The sequence below is a fragment of the Scyliorhinus canicula genome, chromosome 1 (genome assembly GCF_902713615.1).
Source record: "Scyliorhinus canicula chromosome 1, sScyCan1.1, whole genome shotgun sequence".
NCBI lineage: Eukaryota > Metazoa > Chordata > Chondrichthyes > Carcharhiniformes > Scyliorhinidae > Scyliorhinus > Scyliorhinus canicula.
Genome location: NC_052146.1, coordinates 75,396,116 through 75,420,672, shown reverse-complemented (window position 1 = coordinate 75,420,672; position 24,557 = coordinate 75,396,116). Strand labels below are relative to the sequence as shown.

The window sequence follows — 24,557 nt, the reverse complement described above, 5'->3', positions numbered from 1 at the left end:
GCCTCACCTCGTTTCCTGCCGACATGCGCGACCCCGTCATGGGCCCCCGCCCAGCGACTTCCCCAGGCCTGCGCCACGCAGCCACCCAGCCACCATGCTGCCCCAGCCTGCCACTTTTGTGGCCAGCCCCAGCACCCACGGCAGCACTGCCCGGCCCGCAATGCGACCTGCAGCAGCTGCGGGCGAAAAGGCCACTACGCCACAGTGTGCCTGGCAAGGAAGGCCCCAGCCCCTAAACCTCCAGCGGCACAATATAATCGCCCTCCACACTCGCAGGCCCACAGGCCCCGGAACTCAGCGGCCTGTAGCCTGACTCCGCCCCCACCCGCCACGTGCGATCCATGGGGGCCGCCATCTTGGCAGACCCCCACCACGCGGTCCACCACGGCGACTCATGGTGGCCACCATCTTGGACGCTATCTTCCTCGCCGCCCGCCACGGTGATCCACGGGGGCGGCCATCTTGGGCCCCAACCTCTCCACACTCAGAAAACTCGATTGAAGACTGTGACCTCAGCGGGCACTCATCGCGGGGCCACCCCAGCGCAGCCGACCGAGCCGCCGGCTACCCGCAACGCAACGCAGTCACACTGGACCAATCGCGGCCAAAACATCTCCACAACTCGATGACGACGGTCAAAATCAACGGGTACAGTACATCGTGCCTTTTCGACTCTGGGAGTACTGAGAGCTTCGTACACCCAGATCTGGTAAGACGCTGTTCGCTCCCGTTTTCCCTGCACGGCAAACTATCTCCCTCGCTTCGGGTTCCCACTCTGTCCATATCCAAGGGCGCACCGCCGCAACTCTAACAATCCAAGGCGCTAGCTACTCTAATTTCCAACTATACGTCCTGCCCGAACTCTGCGCCCGACTCTTATTGGGACTCGACTTTCAATGCAATCTCAAGAGTCTCACCCTCAGCTTCGGCGGACCCCTACCCCCACTCACTATCTGCAGCCTACCCACGCTACGAATCTCCCCCCCCCCTCCTCTCTTTGCTAACCTCACTCCGGACTGTAAACCCATAGCCACTCGCAGCAGCCGGTACAGCCTACAGGACAGGGTGTTCATTCGGTCCGAGGTCCGGAGGCTCTTACATGAGGGGATCATAGAGGTCAGTAACAGTCCCTGGAGAGCTCAGGTGGTGGCCGTCAAGACCGGGGAAAAATTCCACATGGTCATAGACTATAGTCAGACTATTAATCGGTTTATGCTCCTCGACGCGTACCCCCTCCCCAGGATTGCAGACATGGTGAATCAGATCGGCCAGTATCGGATTTCTTCCACGGTGGATCTGAAGTCTGCATACCACCAACTCCCAATGCGCCCGGAGGACCGCCACTACACGGCATTCGAGGCCATTGGCCGCCTCTTCCACTTCCTTCGGGTTCCCTCTGGCGTCACGAATTGGGTTTCGGTGTTCCAACGAGCAATGGACCGAATGGTGGACCAGTACGGGCTGCAGGCCACGTTTCCGTACTTGGATAACGTCACCATCTGTGGCTATGACCAGCAGGACCACGATGCCAACCTCAACCAATTTCTCCAGATGGCCCAGAAGCTTAACCTCACATACAACAAGGAGAAATGCGTTTTCCGCACAACCAGACTAGCCATCCTCGGCTATGTCGTGGAAAACGGAGTCCTGGGTCCCAATCCGGACCGTATGCGCCCCCTCTTAGAACTCCCTCTCCCTCATTGTCCCAAGGCCCTCAAACGGTGTTTGGGATTCTTTTCGTATTATGCCCAGTGGGTCCCTCAATATGCGCACAAAGCCCGCCCACTCTTTAAGGCCACACTTTTTCCCCTGTCAGCTGAGGCACGCCAGGCCTTCAACTGCATCAAGGAGGACATCGCCAAGGCTGCCATGCGGGCGGTGGATGAATCCACTCCATTCCAGGTTGAGAGCGGTGCCTCAGAGGTAGCTCTAGCAGCCACACTAAATCAGGCAGGGAGACCTGTCGCATTTTTCTCCCGAACCCTCTCCGCTTCGGAACTTCGACACTCCTCAGTCGAAAAGGAAGCACAAGCCATTGTGGAGGCTGTTCGTCACTGGAGGCACTACCTCGCAGGTAGAAGGTTCACCCTCATCACCGACCAAAGATCGGTTGCCTTCATGTTTGACAACTCGCAAAGGGGCAAAATTAAAAATGACAAAATTCTGAGGTGGAGGATCGAACTCTCCACCTACAAATATGATATTATGTGTCGACCGGGGAAGCTCAACGAGCCCCGAGATGCCCTGTCCCGCGGGACGTGTGCCAGCGCACAGAGCGACCACTTAAAAGCCATCCACAATGACCTCTGCCACCCGGGGGTCACCCGGCTCGCCCACTACATCAGAGCCCGAAACCTGCCTTTCTCCACCGAGGAGGAAAAGCCATCACCAGGGACTGCCCGATCTGCGCGGAGTGCAAACCGCACTTCTGCAGACAAGACAGGGCCCACCTGGTCAAGGCTTCTAGGCCCTTTGAACGCCTCGCTATCGATTTCAAAGGGCCACTCCCCTCGACTAACAGGAATATGTACTTCCTGAACGTCATAGACGAGTTCTCCCGCTTTCCCTTTGCTATCCCGTGCCCCGATATGACCTCCCACACAGTCATTATGGCCCTGCATAGCATCATCACCCTGATTGGTTTCCCCAGCTATGTACACGGTAGCCTCACGGTAGCATGGTGGTTAGCATCAATGCTTCACAGCTCCAGGGTCCCAGGTTCGATTCCCGGCTGGGTCACTGTCTGTGTGGAGTCTGCACGTCCTCCCCGTGTGTGCGTGGGTTTCCTCCGGGTGCTCCGGTTTCCTCCCACAGTCCAAAGATGTGCGGGTTAGGTGGATTGGCCATGCTAAATTGCCCGTAGTGTAAGGTTAATGGGGGGATTGTTGGGTTACGGGTATACGGGTTACGTGGGTTAAGTGGGGTGAGCATTGCTCGGCACAACATCGAGGGCCGAAGGGCCTGTTCTGTGCTGTACTGTTCTATGTTCTATGTACACAGCGACAGGGGTGCATCCTTTATGAGTGACGAGCTGCGTCAGTACCTGCTCGGCAAGGGTATCACCTCGAGCAGGACTACCACCTATAACCCCAGGGGGAACGGGCAGGTGAAGAGGGAGAATGTGACAGTCTGGAAGACCGTCCTACTGACCCTCCGGTCCAGGAATCTCCCGATCTCCCATTGGCAAGAAGTCCTCCCCGACGCGCTCCACGCTATTAGGTCCCTCTTATGTACCGCTACCAACCAGACCCCTCACGAGCGGCTCTTTATTTTTTCCAGGGGTACTACTACGGGGGTTTCGCTCCCGGCATGGTTGAAGATACCGGGCGCAGTACTCCTCCGGAAGCACGTCAGGGCGCACAAACAGTGCACCCGCAGGATCCAACCCCCCCACTACCACCGCCGAGGTACCCCTCACACTACATCCCACCCAACTCGCCCCCCACGCCCCCACACCTACCAGTTTGCTACATTTTTTTCATGCGCCCGCACCAGCTAGCTCCCAGCGCCCCCAGTCCCCAGTCGAACCAGACGGGTACGAAGCTCGGGCGGAATCGCCCCCGGAGTCCGCCATCGTACCCCAACCGACGGTGCTCATCCAGCCACCAGAAGGGGCTGCAACCCTGGTGCTCTGCTGATCACAGTGGACAACTCGGCCACCGGACAGACTCAATCTGTAAGCCACCACCCCCGCCGGACTTGATTTTTTTACAGGGGGTGAATGTGGTGAATCACAGTAGCGTAATTCACACTGTATTACACATGTTGTACTATGTCTCGGTAAGCTCGGCACACGAGCAGTTGCGCTGCTCTGCCACTAGGGGGAGATGCACTGTGAGTGTACGGGAGTTTATACTGGGCTCCACCCTTGGCTCCACCCATGGCTCCTCCCCCTAACCGGAAGTATAAAGGTTGATGCTGAGAGCCTGCCTGCCAGTTCATCTGGAGTTCACCTTGTCACAGGCAGGCTCTGTTGTAAGACGATTAAAACCACTGTTCACTTCTAACCACGTGTCGCGTGAATTGATGGTCTCATCACCCACCTTACCGTTTCTGCTGCGATATCGAACTGGACAGATAGGGGTATCACACTGTACTGACCCTACCTTACTGTTCCTGCTGCAATGTAGAATTGGACAGATAGGGATATCACACTGTACTTACCCCACCTTACTGTTCCTGCTGCAATGTAGAACTGGACAGATAGGGATATCACACTGTACTTACCCCACCTTACTGTTCCTGCTGTGATATCGAACTGGACAGATAGGGATATCACACTGCACTGACCCCACCTTACTGTTCCTGCTGCGATATCGAACTGGACAGATAGGGGTATCACACTGCACTGACCCCACGTTACTGTTCCTGCTGCGATGTAGAACTGGACAGATAGGGATATCACACTGCACTGACCCCATCTTACTGTTCCTGCTGTGATATCGAACTGGACAGATAGGGGTATCACACTGTACTGACCCCACCTTACTGTTCCTGCTGCAATATCGAACTGGACAGATAGGGATATCACACTGCACTTACCCCACCTTACTGTTCCTGCTGCGATATCGAACTGGACAGATAGGGGTATCACACTGTACTTTCCCCACCTTACTGTTCCTGCTGCGATATCGAACTGGACAGATAGGGATATCACACTGTACTTACCCCACCTTACTGTTCCTGCTGCGATATCGAACTGGACAGATAGGGGTATCACACTGCACTGACCCCACGTTACTGTTCCTGCTGCGATATCGAACTGGACAGATAGGGATATCACACTGTGCTTACCCCACCTTACTGTTCCTGCTGTGATGTAGAACTGGACAGATAGGGATATCACACTGTACTTACCCCACCTTACTGTTCCTGCTGTGATATCGAACTGGACAGATAGGGATATCACACTGTACTTACCCCACCTTACTGTTCCTGCTGCGATGTAGAACTGGACAGTTAGGGGTATCACACTGCACTTACCCCACCTTACTGTTCCTGCTGCGATATCGAACTGGGCAGATAGGGATATCACACTGCACTTACCCCACCTTACTGTTCCTGCTGCGATATCGAACTGGACAGATAGGGGTATCACACTGTACTTACCCCACCTTACTGTTCCTGCTGCGATATCGAACTGGACAGTTAGGGATATCACACTGCACTTACCCCACCTTACTGTTCCTGCTGCGATATCGAACTGGACAGTTAGGGATATCACACTGCACTTACCCCACCTTACTGTTCCTGCTGCGATATCGAAATGGACAGATAGGGATATCACACTGTACTTACCCCACCTTACTGTTCCTGCTGCGATATCGAACTGGACAGTTAGGGATATCACACTGCACTTACCCCACCTTACTGTTCCTGCTGCGATATCGAACTGGACAGTTAGGGATATCACACTGCACTTACCCCACCTTACTGTTCCTGCTGCGATATCGAAATGGACAGATAGGGATATCACACTGTACTTACCCCACCTTACTGTTCCTGCTGCGATATCGAACTGGACAGATAGGGATATCACACTGTACTTACCCCACCTTACTGTTCCTGCTGTGATATCGAACTGGACAGATAGGGATATCACACTGTACTTACCCCACCTTACTGTTCCTGCTGTAATGTAGAACTGGACAGTTAGGGGTATCACACTGTACTTACCCCACCTTACCGTTTCTGCTGTGATATCGAACTGGGCAGATAGGGGTATCACACTGTACTTACCCCACCTTACTGTTCCTGCTGCAATGTAGAACTGGACAGTTAGGGGTATCACACTGTACTTACCCCACCTTACTGTTCCTGCTGCGATATCGAACTGGACAGATAGGGATATCACACTGTACTTACCCCACCTTACTGTTCCTGCTGCAATGTAGAACTGGACAGTTAGGGGTATCACACTGCACTTACCCCACCTTACTGTTCCTGCTGCGATATCGAACTGGACAGATAGGGATATCACACTGCACTGACCCCACCTTACTGTTCCTGCTGCGATATCGAACTGGACAAGAAAATACTCTGCATATACTTCCCTTCCACTGGGGGTTTAGATTCTTTTTCCTTAAGTTTGAGGGTGTGGTTATTTCAGGTCAGGGTGATTCTTACCTTCCTGCTAACATGAGTTCTTTTTCTGTGGCTTTGGGCCTGATCTTGGTCCATATGTCCATGGTGAAGAGTGTACTGGCACTGTTAAAGATTGATGTCAGGGAACTCATCAAAGAGGCCATCATAACAGACAGCATCAAACCACGTAGACCTAACAGAAAACAAGTCACAGCTTATACAGCAAGATATCATAGCTGTACCTATTACTTTGACATCCTTCCGCCTCAGCGCACTATGAAAATGCTAGGATAAATGGAAAGAGAAAGCTCCAATTGCTCATCTATTTAACAGCTGACCTCCAGTGATGTTGCTCAAAGTCGCAGGGGTGATGTCACAGTAATCCAGAGGCCCAGGTTAATGCCCTGTGAGGCAAGTGGCAGTTAGTGGAATTTAAATTCAAGGAATAATTCTAGAAGATAACGCTAGTCTCAGTTAAGGTGACCAGGAAACCACCATCAATTGTTCCAAAAAGCAATCTGATTCACTAATGTCCTCTCGTTTTGGACCAGGGTTTAGAAAACTCCAAAGTATATTATGGAGCTCACTTGACCTACAACTGTTTATTAATTTTGGTTATGAGGAGCACAAGGGCCTACCTTTCAGGTGTTATTCAACAGAGGCCTGAAGTATTTGTAAACGAAACAAAGTTTATTCTAGAAATTCAATTAACATTTTATAAACACAAAGTAAGCTTTTTTTTATCAACTACAAACATAAATTCCCCACACAGCTACAGTTCTCTCTAAATACTTAATAACTTCCCTTTCTGCTGTTTCAACTTGGTAACAACATTCAATAAAACCAGGAAAACCCTTTTAACAAAACATTAGGTTTAAATTCTTTAAATATTTCAACATACAGGGAGAGAGAGAGACGTAAGAAACCTTCTTTGTCTGAATCCAGTATCCGACAGTGTAAACCAAAAGTAAAACTCAGAGCCACAGTCCAGCTCCCAGCTCAAAATGAAAGTAGAAACCAGAGCCACAGCCCAGCTCCACCCGCACAATGACATCACTGCACCCATTTGAGAAGACAAAACATTTCTTAAAGGGACATTCCCATGACACTCTAGGGGGATAAATCTGCCGTCCTTACCTGGTGTGACATGCACATGACCTGCAGATCCACAGTGATCTCACAGTGGCCTAGCAAGCCACTCAGTTCAAGAAAGTGGCTCACCACCAGCTTCTCAAGGGCAATCAGGAATGACCCTAGCTAGTGATGCCCATATTGCATGAAAGACTTAATTTACATAAATTATATGATAATAATATTCAAAATAAGAGTGGAAACTTTAATCAGATGGTGGCTATATTTAGTTGCTGAGATGTTTCAGGACATTGAGCTGCTAATTTCTGTGTGGACATTGGGCTGGATTCTCTGGCAGCCCAGCCACGTGTTTCTTGGTGGTGGGCGTTCGCTGGCGGCAAGTATCTCTGCACCTGCCACTTGTCAATGGAAATTCCCATAGAAGCCACCCCGCGCTGCCGAGAAACCCAGGGGTGGGCGGGAACAGATAATCCCACAGGTCGGAGCATTGCAGCCATGGTCTTAATAGGCACATGCTGTGGTCACTTGAGGGTTAACTGTTGAGGCAGCTCTCAAGCCTGATTATTAAGGTTAGGCAAACCATCAGGAAATAATTGGCTTTTTTTGATACTCTTTAGTTTGGCATCTGGAACCGGACAGGCGGATGCTAGAAATAAGGGATGGGATTTTCTGGTCGTTCCCATTGGCGGGATCTTACACCGGCGGTGCAGTGGGGACGGGTGTGTTTAACAGGAAACCCCGTTGACAATGGCAGGATAAGAAGTTCCTGCCGCTGGCCACTGATGGTCTGCCCTCCGCCGCTGCAGAACACACTGCGAAGGGGGAGGAAAGCCCCGCCCAAGGTGACTATATAAATGAATCCTCTTTTAAAGGGGCCTGGTTGGGCGAGGGAAGACAATGTTTCTGGCTGGTGAATGCTGGCAGCTACACGAGCAGCTGGTCAGAACCTTGTTTCTTGCCGTAGAAACAGAAGGAATAGGAACAGGAGTCAACCATTCGGCCCATCGAGCCTAGTCCCGCATTCATGGCTGATTTTGGGCTTCAATCCCATTTTTTGCCTGCTCCCCATATCCCTTAATTCCCTGACACCAAAAATCTATCTACCCCCAGCCTTAAATGCGTTCAACCATGGAGCATTCATCCTCTGCGAAGGTGCGGTGTAGTTGGTTGGTTGGTTGGACAGCTGAACGAGGACAACAGCACGGGTTCAATTCCCATATGGGCTGAGGTTATTCATGAAGGCCCGGCCTTCTCCAACTTGCCGTTTGCCTGAGGTGTGGTGATTCTCAGGTTAAATCCCCATCAATCAGCTTTCCCCCCCAAAGGGCTGCGGGAGGAAACCAGACCACCTGTTAGGAATCCACAGACACAGGGGTCTGGATTCTCCGACCCCGCGCCGGGTTGGAGAATCGCAGGCGGGCCGCGCAGATCGCGCCAGCCGCCCCGATGCCGGCAGGAGATTCACTGCAGAGCAGAGAATCGGCGCCATTGGTGCCGGCGTAGTTGTTGCGGAGCCGGCCGCAGGTCGCTCTACACGGCCAGCCTGCCGATTCTCCAGCCCGAATGGGGCGAGCAGCCATAAGAAAAGAGCCAAGTCCTGCCGGCTCCGTAATAACCTGCTCTGGGCCTGTGGGACCTCGGCGTGTATGGGTCAGATGGCGGCCATTGGGGGGGGGAGTCTATGTGGAAAGGGGGGTCCGACCTCAGGGGGGGGGGCACTCCGATGTGGCCTGGCCCGCGATCGGGGCCCACCGATCGGCGGGGCGACCTCTGTGGCTGGGGGCCTCCTTTCCTACGCGCCGGCCCCTGGATTCTTACACCATGTTGCGTCGGGGCCGGCACTTTGAAGGAGGCCACATGCATGCGCGCGTTGGCACCGGTGCCACTGCGCATATCCTCATTGGCGCTGGCGCAACTCCGCATGCGCGGATTCTGCGGCGAACAGTTCGCGCTGGAATCTGCAGCTGGAGCGGTGCAAACCACTCCAGCGCTGTGCTGGGCCCCTGTAGGAGCCAGAATTAGTCATGGGAGCGGCCTGTTCACACCGTCGTAAAGCGCGACAGCGAATTCCACGCGGTGAGCCACCCAAGTTGGGAATTGAACTCGGGTCGCTGGAGCTGTGTGGGACCACTGTGCTTTCCTTAGTGCTGTTCTCCTGCTTCCCCCCCCCCCCCCCCCCCCCCCCACCCCCCCCGAACCCTGCACATTTTTTCTTTCTCAGATAATCAATCTTTCTTTCTCAGATAAGCAGGCCAGCAGCGCGGTTCGATTCCCGTACCAGCCTCCCCGGACAGGCGCCGGAATGTGGCGACTAGGGGCTTTTCACAGTAACTTCATTGAAGTCTACTCGTGACAATAAGCGATTTTCATTTTTTCATTTCATCAAATTCCCTTTTGAGTGCTTCAGTTAAACCTGCCTCCACCCCATTCTCAGGCATTTCATTCCAAATCCTAACCACTCACTGCGCAACATTTCCTCAGCTGGCTTTTGCTTCTTTTGCCAATGTCCTGAAACCTGTGCCCTCCTCTTCTCAACACTTTCGCCAGTAGGAACAGTTTCCCCCTACCTACCCCGTTCAGGCACCTTATGATTTCCTCCCACTTTTGCTTAACTACTCCTATCGGGGCACCCTCCCAATCCATCAATTCCTTGTATATCTCTGACACACTGCACACTCCAACCCCTGCTCTCGACAGCACCTTGTCCCAGAGTGGGGATCCCTGCCTTGTCCCTGTGCAACCTATCAGCTACAATAACCTATACTTAACTTCAGGGTGACCGACGCTGTGCAGATTGATAAGGCCTTTATCTTGGTCTCATGTGGCTGGTTTGAAGAAGTGGCTCTGTCTCGACTGGACTCACTCGTCAGGTAGCGATCGTTGGTCTTGAACTTGGCTGTCTGGTCATTTTGCTGCAGTTGGGCTGGCACAGGCCGGATTCAAAAGAGGCAGAACACATGGCTGTGTCCACTTTTATCCCTCTGGGATTTTGCGCTCTTTGGGGCGGTCCTTGATCTTGGACCCAATGGTTCGACAGGGCTCTGATCACTGCCTTCGATTTTGGCTAATAAAGGGGCGGGTGCCTTGGTAGCTGGGTGGGTCCTTAGCGGTCATTGACCTTGGCAGTTGGGCTCTCTGAGTAAAGGGAGTGGCGCTGATCAGTCTATGGCTGTACCGGTTTCTTGATTTGAGTCCTATTGTTCAGGGGAAATGGGCCATTAGATTGCAAACGAGTGGGGGTTTCGATCAGGTCTAGCTATCTGGGTTGCAAATTCACACAAGCTCTGTATCTGTCTGAGTTCTGGGTTGGCCACAATTCCCATGGTCCTTTGCAGGTGGCCATCTCAGATGGTTACAAGGTGAACTCCATGATACACTTTGGGGTTCTCTAAACCATAACAGAGGTCAAACTAGTGTTTTGTACAAGTTTAGCATAGTTTAACATTGTCACAGTATGAATTTAGACAGATCTAATGCTATCGCTTAAGTGATCACAAACAGAGACCTAAATGGGAGGCTCCTTTGGTATTAATTGCTTTGGAGAACATTAGGCAGTGTATGGAACTAAGTAGTAAACTAAGTAGCATCAGGGCAGCCTCTATGCTGGCAGACTTAACGAGGGTAGATTTTCAAGATGCCACTTGGGCAGAAACTTGGTGTTGCAGATGGTTATCGATAGGAACCATCCAATTGTCATTTTGATTCAGATTGACAGCGATGAGAATTGGATACTTATGCCCAGTTCGACACCCACAACCTTTCCACCTTACTTCCATTTAGCCCCTTTTTACAGACTGGTACTCACCCATTGGCATCAGCTTCACCACCAACCTGGGATAGGCAATGTTGGTGCATCCAACTTCAGCATCGCAATACTCCTTGCAAATACTGGGTACAACACAAGCGACAACATCTGGCACAAAAAGAGATCAAACAGACGTCAATCATTCAAGTACGTTTAAGAAGCAAGGCTTAGATTTCTATCACACCGTTCACAATTTGAAGGTGTCCGAAAGCACTTTTCTGCCGAGTTAGTTCTTTTCGGGAATGTTATCGCCACTGTAATGTCAAGCAGCAGCCAATTTGTGCACAGCAAGATCCCACATAAAAGGCAAGAGATAAAGACCAGAGGCCCATCTGGGTTCTGAGTGTGCCCCACGAGACATTTTGTTGACTGTTGCCCGCACGCCGGGTTGTCATATTCCACTGATTACCATCCTTGGAGTTTTTTTCCTATCGGGATGACAGGAGTGATTCGCATGTAAAGCAAGGGCAAGAGAAGTGAGGCGTGTACTAATTGCCCACAACATTGATTGTGAGAGCCGTGCGCATCCTCTCTGTCTAACGTGTATTTATTTTATTTTACCATTTGAAGTTGGTGACAGTTCTATTGATACATAAACTATTAAGCAGTTTCTATAATTTGTTATGAAATATTTGTTATGTATTAAATGTATTTAATCTTATGGGGTCATGGCTAGTGACCGATTTAAATCTTGTGTCCCACTGAGATGAAGGAGGCCCACTTGTGCGGCCCACTCACTGGCCTAGGTCAGCCATCACGGTGTTACATCATACAGCACGGTGGCACAGTGTTAGCACTGCTGTCTCACAATGCCAGGGACCCAGCTTCGATTCCGACCTTAGGTGACTGTCTGTGTGGAATTTGCGCATTCTCCCCGTGTCTGTGTGCGTTTCCTCCGGGTGCTCTGGTTTCCTCTCACAGTCCAAAGATGTGCAGTTTAGGTGGATTGGCCATGATAAATTGCCCCTTAGTGTGCGGTCGCAGGAATAGGGTGGAGATTGGGAGATTGGGCATAGGTAGGGTGGTCTTTCAAAGGGTGGGTGCAGACTCGATGGGCCGAATGGCCTCCTTCTGCACTGAAGGGATTCTATAATAATCTTCTATGATACGAACATACAAGATGGAATAGGCCACACCGCCCCTTGAGTCTTTTTGCTGTTCAGATGGTGCGGGAAGGCAGGGTGCTCTGGGAAAGGCTGTGTCAGGTGATAGGGGCAACTAGAGGTTGAGGGTCAAATGAATTGAACTTCAGGATGCAGTCAACCGTAAAACAACCTCACAATATTTAAGAAGCATTCAGGTGAGCACCTGAAACACTGCATAATACAAGGCCACAAACCAAGAGCTGGAAAATGGGATCAGAATAAATAGGCGCTTGATGGCAGGTGCACACACGATAGGCCGATGGACCTCTTTCTGTACTGTATAAACTCAATGGACTGGATTCTCTGATTCTGCGGCTATGTCCGCAGGATCCGTCTGGTCTTACGAACAAAAAGTCGGCGCTGCCCCCGCACCGATGCTCCACCCGGTGGGGGGCTAGAAGCCGCGCCATGTAAAGACCCCCCCCCCCCCCCCCCCGTTTACCTGCCAATACGGATGCAGAATTGCCGGGTCCGTGGCCAGTCAAAGTCGAGAATGGTGTCCCTGTGTCAAGGCTGGAAAAAAATAGGACTGAGGTAAAGGGGTAAATATTTCACTCAGCGGGTGGTGAATCTTTGGAATTCTCCAACCCAGAGGACGGTGGGTGTCCCGTCAATGGATTCCTTTAAGGTTTGGATAGACAGATGTCTCAGGGACTCCAGGAATATGGGGATCAGACGGGAAAGTGAAGCTGAAGACCAAGATCAGCCATGATCGCACTGCATGGCAGAACAGGCTGGATGGGCCGAGTAGTCTCCTGCTGCGCCTATTCCTTGTGTTGCTGAGAAAGAGCAGGAGTTTAGACTGGGAGCTTGGTGGTGTCTGACAGACCGGATAAGATTCCCTTACCTGTGTACAGAATTCGGCTGATCATTCCTGGGAAGACCATGAGGTACATCGGCAGAAGCTTGAGGTAGCCACATAGGATACAACCGGCCTTGACGTGACTCATATTCTTGGCCGAGAGACATCGTTGAACAATAACCTGAGTGATACAATAAAGAGGAACAAACTACTGCTGGAACCAATACTAAAACCATCTGAGTTAAAGCTGTAAACCGCCTTTTTTTTTGACGGAGATCACAATCAGCTTACTTTCGGGCCACTCGTGCATCAGAAATGTCCTCGACCATTGGTTCCCATTGGGCCGTGAGGCTCCAAGGTGACTGCTCTGCCCAATTACTAGAATGTCGCGGTCAGCGGGATTCTCAGGTACCACCAGCCGCTGCTTCCCGCTGCCAAGAAACATGCGACTCGGAGGCCGGAGAATTGGCCCATGATGTCCAAGGATCTGTAAAGGGTGGGGGAGATAGTGGTGCAGCAGCAATGGTCACTGGGACCAGCAATCCAGAGGTCCAGCTTAATGCTTCTGGGGACATGGGTCCATCTGGTTCAGGAAGGAAATCTGTCATCCTTACTTACCTGTCCTGGTCCACAGCAATGTGGTGACTCTTAACTGCCCACATAAATGGTCTAGCAAGACACTCAGTTCAAGGGCAATTAGGGTTGGGCAACAAATGCTGACCTTAGTACCAACACCCATGTCCCACTAAAGAGTGAAAAATAAAGATGTTGGCCTGCCAAGTCTAATTGGTACTCTGCTTATTGAAAGTCTCCAGTTCTTTGAACAGGGAAATGTGGCGATGTTTCATGGTAACCTACTGTATATAGGAAAGGAATTGGCCATTTAGCTCCTTGACCCTGTTCTTCCACTCAACCAGAGACCTAATTCCATATACCTTCCTTTACCCCATATCTCTTAACACCTTTGATTCACCAACTTCTCAGATGTAAAAGAAAGGAAAGAGAACTCTTTTGAGTGTACGGGCAGATTCTCCATCCGTTCACGGCAGCGGGATTCTCTGGTCCCACTGCAGTGAATGAGAGATTTGACTGGTCACCAAATTCTGCGCCCTCACCAGCAGCAATAGCCAGGTGGACTCTCAATGGAGAATCCAGGCTTATACCTTTGCCCCGCTGTATTACCTTAACATTATACAATTGTGTAGCTCTGCCTTGAGACTTTTCCCTGCCTGGTTAATGCTTTGTGACGGAAAAGCCGAAAAGAGAAACTTTTGGTCAAGAGCTACGACTCACTGAGGAGGCTTTGGGCGACTCCACGTCCGACAACCTGCTCTGAAAACTCTGCTCACAATTTGATAGCTGTGACGAATTGCAGCTGAGACAATTCATCATATTCTAAAGCAAACAATTCACAATATTCTAAAAAGAAAAATCGTTTGCCTTATCTCCCAATGTTAATAGATCCTTCAAAGAAATACCAGGAACTCGATTTGGATCCATATCAGACATTAATCAGTTTTTCCTTGGGCCACACCTTACTCATGTCCCATGTTTTATTGAAATCTGTCCATTAGTTTTTGGGATATATTGGTTACCAACAAAAATACAAACAAGTAGGCGGCACGGTGACACAGTGGTTAGCACTGCTGCCTCACAGCTCCAGGGTCACATGTTCAATTCTGACTTTGGGTGACTGCTGTGTGGAGCTTGTACTTTCTCTGTGTGTCTGCTTGGATTTCCTCCAGGTGCTCTGGTTTCCTCCCACTGTCCAAAGAAGTGCAGTTTTGGTGGATTGGCCATGCTAAATTGCCCCTCAGTGTCCAAAATGGTTAGGTAAGGTACAGGGTTAGGGTGGAGATGTGGGCATAAGTGGGGTGCTCTTTACAAGGGCTATTGCAGACTCGATGGGCTGAATGGTCTCCTTCTGCACTGTAAATTCTATGATTCCATGATTCTGACTGTAGGTGACTGTGTGGAATTTGCACATTCTCCCCGTGTCTACGTGGGTTTCCTCCGGTAGCTCCAGTTTGCTCCCACAGTGAAAAGATGTGCAGGTTAGATGAGGTCATGTGGAAAGGGCAGGAAGTGGGGTAGGGTGTTCTTTGAAATGAAATGAAAATCGCTTATTGTCACAAGTAGGCTTTAAATGAAGTTACTGTGAAAAGCCCCTCGTCGCCACATTCTGGCGCTTGTTCGGGGAGGCTGGTATGAGGCTTTTGGAGGGTAGTTGCAGACACGATGGGTCAAATGGCCTCCTTCTTCACTGTAGGAATTCTATGATAAGCTAGGACATATGACTAATAGTTTTGAAAATGAGATAAATTTTCCAGAGTGTCTTAATGCAGTGTTTTTCAAATTTTTTTTCTGGTGACCCATTTTTGCAAAATAGTCGCCTCTCACGACCCACGCCACGTTCTGGATTCAATAGAGAATAGATTCTCCACAGTTACATTTTAAAGCATCACGTTGATTGTTGGCACTTCTGTATTATGAAATATAAAAAATTGTAAATGAAAATATATTTTCTATTTTTGTTGTTATTTAGAGATCTAATTAACTTGTCATAAAAATCCCTGCACAGATCAATGAGAAGATGTTTGATCACAGACTCTTGAGTGTTTGAAGGGGGAATGAGGCAATTGTTGGAAACGCACCTGGATTTTGGGCTGATGGGGAAGGAAGGAGACTCACCATTGATCACAAAGTCAGTCTCACTGCGAGAGCGACTGGTCTCAGAAAGTGAGCGGAGAGCGGCTCCCCATTTTAAAGATACATCAAACCCCTTATGCACACACAGCATAACCTTAAATATAGATCTGATTGACAAGGTTAAGAGTCACAGAAACTCACCAGACATCAACAAGATTAACTGTCACAGAAATTGAACCAACACTGACAACGTTAATGGTCACATTTACGCCTCCCCGGACAGGCGCCGGAATGTGGCGACTAGGGGCTTTTCACAGTAACTTCATTTGAAGCCTACTCGTGACAATAAGCGATTTTCATTTCATTTTCATTACCCTTGAGAGGGTAGTGGTGGTGAGCTGTCTTCTTCAACCCGCTGCAGTCCATGTGGTGTAGGTACACCCACAGTGCTGTTAGGGAGCAAGTCCCAGGATTATGGCACTTAATGGAGATTATGTTCAAAAAGAACAATAATCTCTGTTATACTGATATGTTTATATTTATGCACTTCTTAAATATTTAAACACAGAGTGCAGTTACGTACCAACGTTAATTGCCAATGAATTAAATTCTTCTACTCTATCATGGTTAAAATCAATTAGAACAAGCCTGCCTTTATGATTTTCATTCCAGTCAGGGTTTGTGTGACTATCTCTTACCTGATCTGTACACCAGTACCACAACGCCAAGATAGATAGGCCAAAGATCAGGCCCGGCCAGGGTATATCCCCCGAGATGGGATTTCGGAACAAGTGGAATGAGTCCTCTCTGGGTGTGTAACAGGACGCACTGATATTCAGGTTGGGGTCTGTTGTCTGGCTGGTGATGGCATTCATGTACTTCTCCCTCATAGCATCATAGCCGCCCACTTCATTGAATGCTGCAACACAAAATGTCTGACTTTAGTCCCTGGTAACACACAAATGTTTGAGAATTTCTCTCGGTAATGGTGCAGAAATAAAGTCACAAGAGATGGGTGGTGGGGGGAGGGGAGTGGGTGGGAGAGGCTGAGATTCTAATCTTAACCCATCCTGCTTGGCAGGAGGCAATGGTGGTCTTCAAAATTAGACAATCAATCTTTCTTCTGGAAGTGCTCTGACCATAATTTTGACTTCCCATTGAAGCTCAGTGATAGTAGATCAGGGCATTGTTCCAACACCCTGGGCGAGTGCATGGCCCGTTCCAGCCCCACAGGTGCCAGAATCCCAACATAAGTGAATTAACCAATCATTCGGGTTTTCCTGGGATCTTTAACCCTTGACTGCTCCAATGAGGTACAGGCACCGGATTTATAAGTAAAACATTAACAAACTGTTTATTGCTAACCAAGAGAAAAATGTGAATATATAAAGAAATAACAGAACAATGGTCTACCAATCTACCTATTCCCCAAACCCCGTTCCACCCTCCACCCAGACACACACAAGACAGACACAAGGTAAGGGTAAGAGAGGATAAAAAAAAGGGGAAGGTTTGAGATGACTCTTTGCTGCTGCAGTTGTGGCTTCTGGGAAATAGGTTTACTCAAGAGGTTCAGGTTGGAGTAATTCTGTCTTTTGACCACTAGGTGGCATTTTAGCCAAGAGTTCCAGGTCAGTGCAATTCTGCCCTTCTATCACCAGGTGGAGCTTTACACAGGATTCAGATCAATGCATTTCTGCTCATCTTCCACCAAATGGAGCTTCTGCCTCCTTAAGATATCACTGGACTTTGAATTTGAGAGTTTGCAGCCCTTTCGTTTGCCTGATTTCTGTGTACAAATTCTGCCGCTATTTTAAAGAATTCCCGCAGTTCGAACACTTACCAGCCTTCGAGAGAGAGGATTAGAAGGTTACGGACCCGTGAGTAACTACTTGTTTTCTTACTCCTGAAGCCTTCCACAAACTTCAGTGCTGTCTGCCTTCTCACTAGGAGAACCTTCACAGAACTGGCTTGGAGATTTTAGAAATCGCCTGGCCAAAAGAGAGAAAGAGCAGCAGGGAGAGAGAGGATACCTTCCAGCTGCGATCTAGCTGATACCTTCTCAGAACTGAACAAAAGATGGAAATCTGCAGAAGACCCGCCTTCTTTCCTGAAAGTTTCTGATTAGCTCCAGGAATCACAAGCAACAAAAGGAGAAGGCCGAGAATTCTACATTCACCGATTGGCCGCTTGCCAAGTCAATCAAATCGACATCACAGGTTCTGCCATAGAACCTAAAGAGATGTCTTGGACTGGTCCATCAGGACAGGGGTGTTCCAACTCTGCCTGAAATTTGTAGTTTAACAGAAATCCCAAAGGGTGCAGTAATGTTGTAGCAGCTAACTAGAAGACTGCAGATTAAAGCAGAGAGCAGGACTTTAAAAAAAAAGAAATACATGGCAGACAAAAGGTTTTACAACAATATCCTAACAGAATTGTCAATTTACGTGAATTATGCTCTACCAATGGTGGTGAGACAAGATTTTAATTAGGGGCGGGGGAATCCGAACAGGAATGTTGTCAGCTATTGTTCTGTGAGACCTTTCTGAATTTCCCACTCAGTGCTTTACCCTGTGACCAGCGGGCCTCCCCTGCGGTACCAGCTGGTCTCTGGCTGCTTGAACCTCCAGCTGTTGCTTAACTCCACTCATTTCAAACAGACATGGAGATGAGAGCAAGAAGTAAAATTGGAGTACATCAGTGAGCAGCGCTCCGCTCGAGAGTGCAGCTGGGTGAGGCTTTTTTTCTGTCTGTGGGATGTCGGTGTCGCTGGCTAGACCAGCATTTATTGGCCATCCCTAATTGCCCTTGAGAAGGTGGTGGTGAGCTGCCTTCTTGAACCTGCTGCAGTCCATATGGTGTAGGTACACCCACAGTGCTGCTAGGGAGACTATCTGCTTCTCATGTGAATTCAAAGTGTTTGTGGATCAGGTTGTTTCCAGGCTTTAGCTTCTTCCTGAGGTTCTGGAGATGCTGTAGATATTGCATTTGCAACTGCTCTGCAAAAATGTGAATCTGACAACCTCACCACTGAGGGGGATATCAGAGGTGAGCGCGTAGGTCGCCACTACCCATCATGGAGCTCAATGGAGAGGGGGCACAGGTGAGGCCACAGGGGAAGCAGAAAAGACATCCGTGGGTATGAGGGATTGAGTGCTGGCTGTTTGAGGGGGGTTGCTGCTCGCAGGCCGAGAGTGAGCCTCCATTATTGTGTTGCTTTTGGTCACAAATGGGTGTGGCACGCGTCGGGGTGGGGGGCATTAGTGGGCCCTTTGTGCACCTTGGGTCGACCTTGCTGGAGTTCAAGCAATGGAGAGTTTTGTGGATAGCACGTATAGAGAGATTGTCACACCACACCTCCAGACTCCACAGGCAGGCAGGGAATGGTGACCACCAGGCAGAACAAGAGAGCTAGGCTGGCAGTGCAGGAATCTCCTGTGGCTACTTGCCTGGAAAACACACATACCACTTTGGATACTGTTGAGTGGAATGACCTCTCAGGGAAAGAAGCAACAGCCAAATTAATTGCACTGCAATTGGTTCTGTTGCAGAGGGGAGGAGTAAAAAGTACAGGAATGCAATAGTTCTAGGGGATTTGATTGTAAGGGGAATAGATCGGTGTTTCTGTGGCTGCAAACAAGACTGCAGGATGGTATGTTCCCTCGCTGGTGCTAGGGTCAAGGATGTCTCAGAGCGGTTACAGGACGTTCTGGAGGGGGAGGGTGAACAGCCAATGGTTGTGGTGCACATCGGTACCAACAACCTAGGTTAAAAAAGGGATAAGGTCCGAAAACCAGAATATAGAGAGTTAGGAAGAAAGTTTTTTTTTTAGAAATTCCCAAATTGAGTACCCAATTCATTTTTCCAATTACGGGGCAATTTCACATGGCCAATCCACCTACCCTGCACATCTTTGGGTTGTGGGGGCAAAACCCACGCAAACATGGGGAGAATGTGCAAACTCCACACGGACAGTGACCCAGAGCCAGGATCGAACCTGGGACCTCAGCGCCGTGAGGCTGCAGTGCTAACCCACTGCGCCACCGTGCTGCCCCGGAGTTAGGAAGAAAGTTGAGAAGTCGACTTCAAAGGTAGTGATCTCAGGATTGCTATCAGTGCCACGTGCTAGTCAGAGTAGAAATAGCAGGACATATCAGATGAATACATGGCTGAAGTGATGGTGTGAAGGGGAGGCTTTCACATTCCTGGGGCATTGGGACCAGTTCTGGGGAGGTGGGACCAATACAAACTGGATGGGTTACACCTAGGCAGGACTGGGACTGATGTCCTAGGGGGAGTATTGCTAATGTGGCTGGGGAGGGTTTAAATAATATGGCAGGGGAATGGGAACCAATGTAAGGAGTCAGTGAAGGAGCAAACAAGAAGAGACACCAAAGACAGAAAGGGGAATAAGAAAAGTGATAGGCAGTGAAACCAAGGGCCAGCTTCTAACAGGGCCACAGTGAAAAATATTGGGAGAGAGACAAGCTTAAAGGCTTGTGCCTTAACGTGTGGAGCATTTGCATTTAAGTGGATGAACTAATTGTGCAAATAGATGTATATGGGTATAATATAACTGGGATTGCAGGGTGAAGGATGACCAGGGATGGCAACTGAATGTGCCAGGGTATTGAGTATTTAGGAAGGACAGACAAAAAGGATAAGGCAGTGAAGTGGCAGTGCTGGTTGAAGAGGAAATTAACACAATAGTGAGGAAGGATATTAGCTTTGACAATGTGGAATCTATACGGGTGGAGCTGAGAAATACCAAGGGGCAAATATATTAGTGGGTGTCATATATAGACCCCCAAACTGCACTGGTGATGTTGGGAATGGCATTAAACAAGAAATTAGAGACACATGGGATAAAGGAACATCTGTAATTATGGGTGATTTTAATCTGCATATAGATATTGGGAAAATCAAATTAGCCACAATACCGTAGAGGAGGAATTCTTGGAGTGCATACGGGATGGTTTTCTGGACCAATTCATTGAGGAACCAACTGGAGAGCAGGCCATCCTAGACTAGGTACTGTGTAATGAGGTGGAATAATTGGCAATCTAGTTGTGCGAGACCCCTTGGGGATGAGCAACCATAACATGATAGAATTTTTTATCAAGGTGGAGAGTGAAGTAGTTGATGCTGAGACTAGGGTCCTGAATCTTAATAAGGGAAATTATGATGATATGAGGCGTGAGTTGGCTTTGATCAGTTGGGGAGTGATACTTAAAGGGATGACAGTGGGTAGGCAATGGCAAACATTCAAGGAGCACATGGGGAAACGGCAATAATTGTTTATTCCTGTTTGGCACAAAAGTAAAATGGGAAAGGTGGCCAATCCATGGCTTACAAGGGAAATTAGAGAGAGTATTCGATCCAAGAAAGAAACATACAAATTCCCCATGAAAAACAACAGGCCTGATGAAAGGGAGCAGTTTAAAATTCAGCAAAGAAGGATCAAAGGATTGGTTGAGAAAGGGAAAATAGAGTATGACAGTAAGCTTGCAGGGAACATAAAAACTGACTGTAAACGTTTCTACAGTTACAAAACAAAGAGCAAAGAACAGAAAAAAGTACAGCACAGGAACAGGCCCTTCGGCCCTCCAAGCCCATGCCGACCATGCTGCCTGTCTAAACTAAAATCTTCTACACTTTCTGGGTCCTATTTCCTCTATTCCCACCCTATTCATGTATTTGTCCAGATGCCCCTTAAGTTAAGTGAAGAGTAAAAGATTGATTAAGACAAATGTCTTAATGCCTTACAGTCAGAATCATGCGAATATATAATAGAGGACAAAGAAATGGCTGAGCAGTTAAACACATACTTTGGGTCTATCTTCTCAAATGAGGACACAAATCAGATACCAGAAATGTTGGGGAACGTTGGGATTAGTGAGAGGGAAGAACTGAGGGAGACCAATATTAGTAGAGGAATGGTGTTGGGGAAATTGATAGGATTGAAGGCTGATAAATCCCAAGGGCCTGATAATCTACATCCCAGAGTACTTTATGAAGTAGCTCTAGAAATAGTAAATGCACTGGTGATCATCTTTCATGATTCTATAGACTCTGGAAAGTTCCTGCAGATTGGCAGGTAGCTAATGTAACACCACTATTTAAAAAGGGAGGTAGAGAGAAACAGGGAATTATGGACCTGTGAGCCTTACATCGGTAGTAGGGAAAATGCTGGAATCCATTATCAAAGATTTTAGCACAGCACTTAAAATAGTGGCAGGATCAGACAGATTCAGCATGGATTTATGAAGGGGAAATCATGCTTGGCAAATCTCCCGGAATTCATTTTTAAATAAATTTGAAGAAACCAATTATTATTGTTTTTCAATTAAGGATCATTTGGCGTAGCCAATCCACCTACCCTCCACATCTTTGGGTTGTAGGGGTGAGACCCATGCAGACACGGGGAGAATGTGCAAACTCCACACGGACAGTGACCCGGAGCTGGGATCGAACCCGGGTCCTTGGCATTGTGAAGCAGCAGTGCTAACCACTGCACCGTGTCGTCCTTAAATCTATTGGAATTTTTCAAAAATGTAAGCAATAAAGTTGACAAGGAGGAGCCAGTGGATGTGGTATATTTGTATTTTCAGCCTTTTATGACAAAGTCCCGCATAAGAGATCAGTATGTAAAATTAAAGCTCATGGGATTAGGGGTAGTGGATTGAGATGGATAGAAAACTAGTTGGCAGACAGGAAACAAAGAATAGGGATTAATGAGTCTTTTAAAAATTGGCAGGCAGTGAATAGTGGGGGACCGAAGGGATCAGTGCTAGGACCCCAGCTATTCACAATATATATTAATGATTATACGAGGGAACAAAATTTGCAGAAGACACCAAGTTTGGTGGGAGAGTGAGCTGTGAGGAGGATGCAGAGATCATTCAGTATGATTTGGACAAGTTAAGTGAGTGGGCAAATAAATGGCAGATGCAGTATAATTTGGAGAAATGCAAGGTCATCCACTTTGGTAGCAAAAACAAGAAGGCAGACTATTATCTGAATGGCCATAAATTAGGAGAGGGGAATATGCAACAAGGCCTGAGTGTCCTCGAACACCTATCATAGAAGGTAAGCAAGCAGGTACAGCTGGCGATAAAGAAGGCTAATGGTATGTTGGCCTTCATTGTGAGAGGATTCGAGTACAGGAACAGGGCTGTGTTGCTGCAATTATACAGGGCCTTGGTGAGGCCACACCTAGAATATTGTGTGCAGTTTTGGTCTCTTTATCTGAGGAAGGGTGTTCTTGCTCTGGAGAGAGTGCAGCGAAGATTTACCAGACTGATTCCTGGGATGGCGGGACTGTCACATGAGAGATTGAATCGGTTAGGATCGTAATCGCTGAAGTTCAGAAGAATGAGAGGACAGCGGGTGGATCTCATAGAAGCCTGCAAAATTCTAACAGGGCCAGACAGGGTAGATGCAGGAAGGATGTTCCCGATTGGGAGTGTGTCCAGAACCAGGGGTCACAGTCTGAGGATATTGGGTAGACCAATTATGAAATTTCTTCACCCAGAGAGTGGTCAGCCTGTGGAATTTGTTACTACAGGAAGTAGTTGAGGCCAAAACATTGTCTGTTTTGAAGAAGCAGTAAGGTATGGCACTTAGGGTGAAGCGGATCATGGGGGGAAAGGGGGATTTGGTTATTGAGTTGGATGCTCAGCCATGATCATAATTAATGGTGGAGTAGGCTCGAAGATCCGAATGGCCTCCTCCTGCTCCTCTTTTCTGTTTCTATGTTCTTCAGAGGAATTGCCTTTCTGGGGTGGGAGCGAGAGCAGTCATCGGGCCAGCACAGGGGGTGGCAGCCAGGTTCCAAGGTGGGCTTTGTTAGCACACCAGGTCAAATAGGCAATATGGGGGGCCCAACAGGGGGTGGTGGTTTGCTCCATGAGGGCAGAAGGACCCTGACACCAAGGGGATGACAAGGCCACTCACATTTGCCCCCACCCTCAGTTGCAAGGGACAGCTGCAGGGCATGGGCAATGTGGTTGGGCATTGCCAATCTCCCGGGAGGCGAGGCCATCAGGGACAGTATCATGGGTGGCTGGGTGTGCACGATGGAAGGCTCATATGATCCACTACCCAGGAGCGCTGTGGGGTGCAGGTTAATGATCAAGTTGAGGGCAATCCGAAGGCTTGAAATAAATCAGAGGAGTTCTTGCCTTCCACAGGAGGAAGCCACTTCTCTAATAACATCCCTGACCCTTCCTTGACCAGCCAATCATGCTCATTAAGTCAGTATTGTAATACATGATTCTGCCACTGATTGGCACCCGCTAATCACCTCCTTGTGAATCTGCTCCTGGGCACCCGATGTGGGGAGGGCCGGGTAGGGAGGAGTACCTCCTTGTCAATCTGCTCCTGGGCACCCGATGTGGGGAGGGCCAGGCAGGGAGGAGTACCTCTTTGTGAATCTGCTCCTGGGCACCCGATGTGGGGAGGGCCAGGCAGGGAGGAGTACCTCCTTGTCAATCTGCTCCTGGGCACCCGATGTGGGGAGGGCCAGGCAGGGAGGAGTACCTCCTTGTCAATCTGCTCCTGGGCCTGGCAAAACTTGTCATCAATACGTTCAGGCAGCAGTCGATTGAGGGGGTTGTCCGACCTGTCTGTCTGCCCCTCTTCCACGGCTGCGTTCGAGGCCGGGTGTCTCTGGAGAGGTACAATGCGGTGTCGAAGGGCACCCTTGAGACTTTCCATGCCCGTTGACCTATTCACTCTTTGAACTTTATCAACCTTGACTGGGACCAGGCTAGCCAGGAGGTCAGGGCCATGAGCTTCGGCCACATAGCTGGTCTGCCCCAAATGCAGGATCTAATTGACTAGACTCACGTGGCTCTACAGTCCCCATGGTGACATGGGGCGCCTTTCATCAATCACAAGGGATTCCACTCCCTCAATGTGGTATTCTCTGTGACAGCATCAAGCATATCCTGTAGGTGTGTGCCGGGAAGCGTCCACT

The 24,557-nt window shown here is 49.1% G+C and overlaps 1 protein-coding gene across 1 annotated transcript in view; it reads right to left on the bottom strand.

Moving 5' to 3' along the window:
- Nucleotides 1–24,557, bottom strand: part of slc5a1 (solute carrier family 5 member 1) — a 115,900-nt gene that overhangs the window by 18,959 nt on the left and 72,384 nt on the right. The window contains exons 8-11 of the mRNA XM_038793344.1: nt 16,276–16,496; nt 12,974–13,109; nt 10,982–11,089; nt 6,127–6,277 (exon numbers count right to left, since the gene is read on the bottom strand). Coding sequence (XP_038649272.1) covers nt 6,127–6,277; nt 10,982–11,089; nt 12,974–13,109; nt 16,276–16,496 — 616 coding nt within the window. The remainder of the gene's footprint in view (nt 1–6,126; nt 6,278–10,981; nt 11,090–12,973; nt 13,110–16,275; nt 16,497–24,557) is intronic.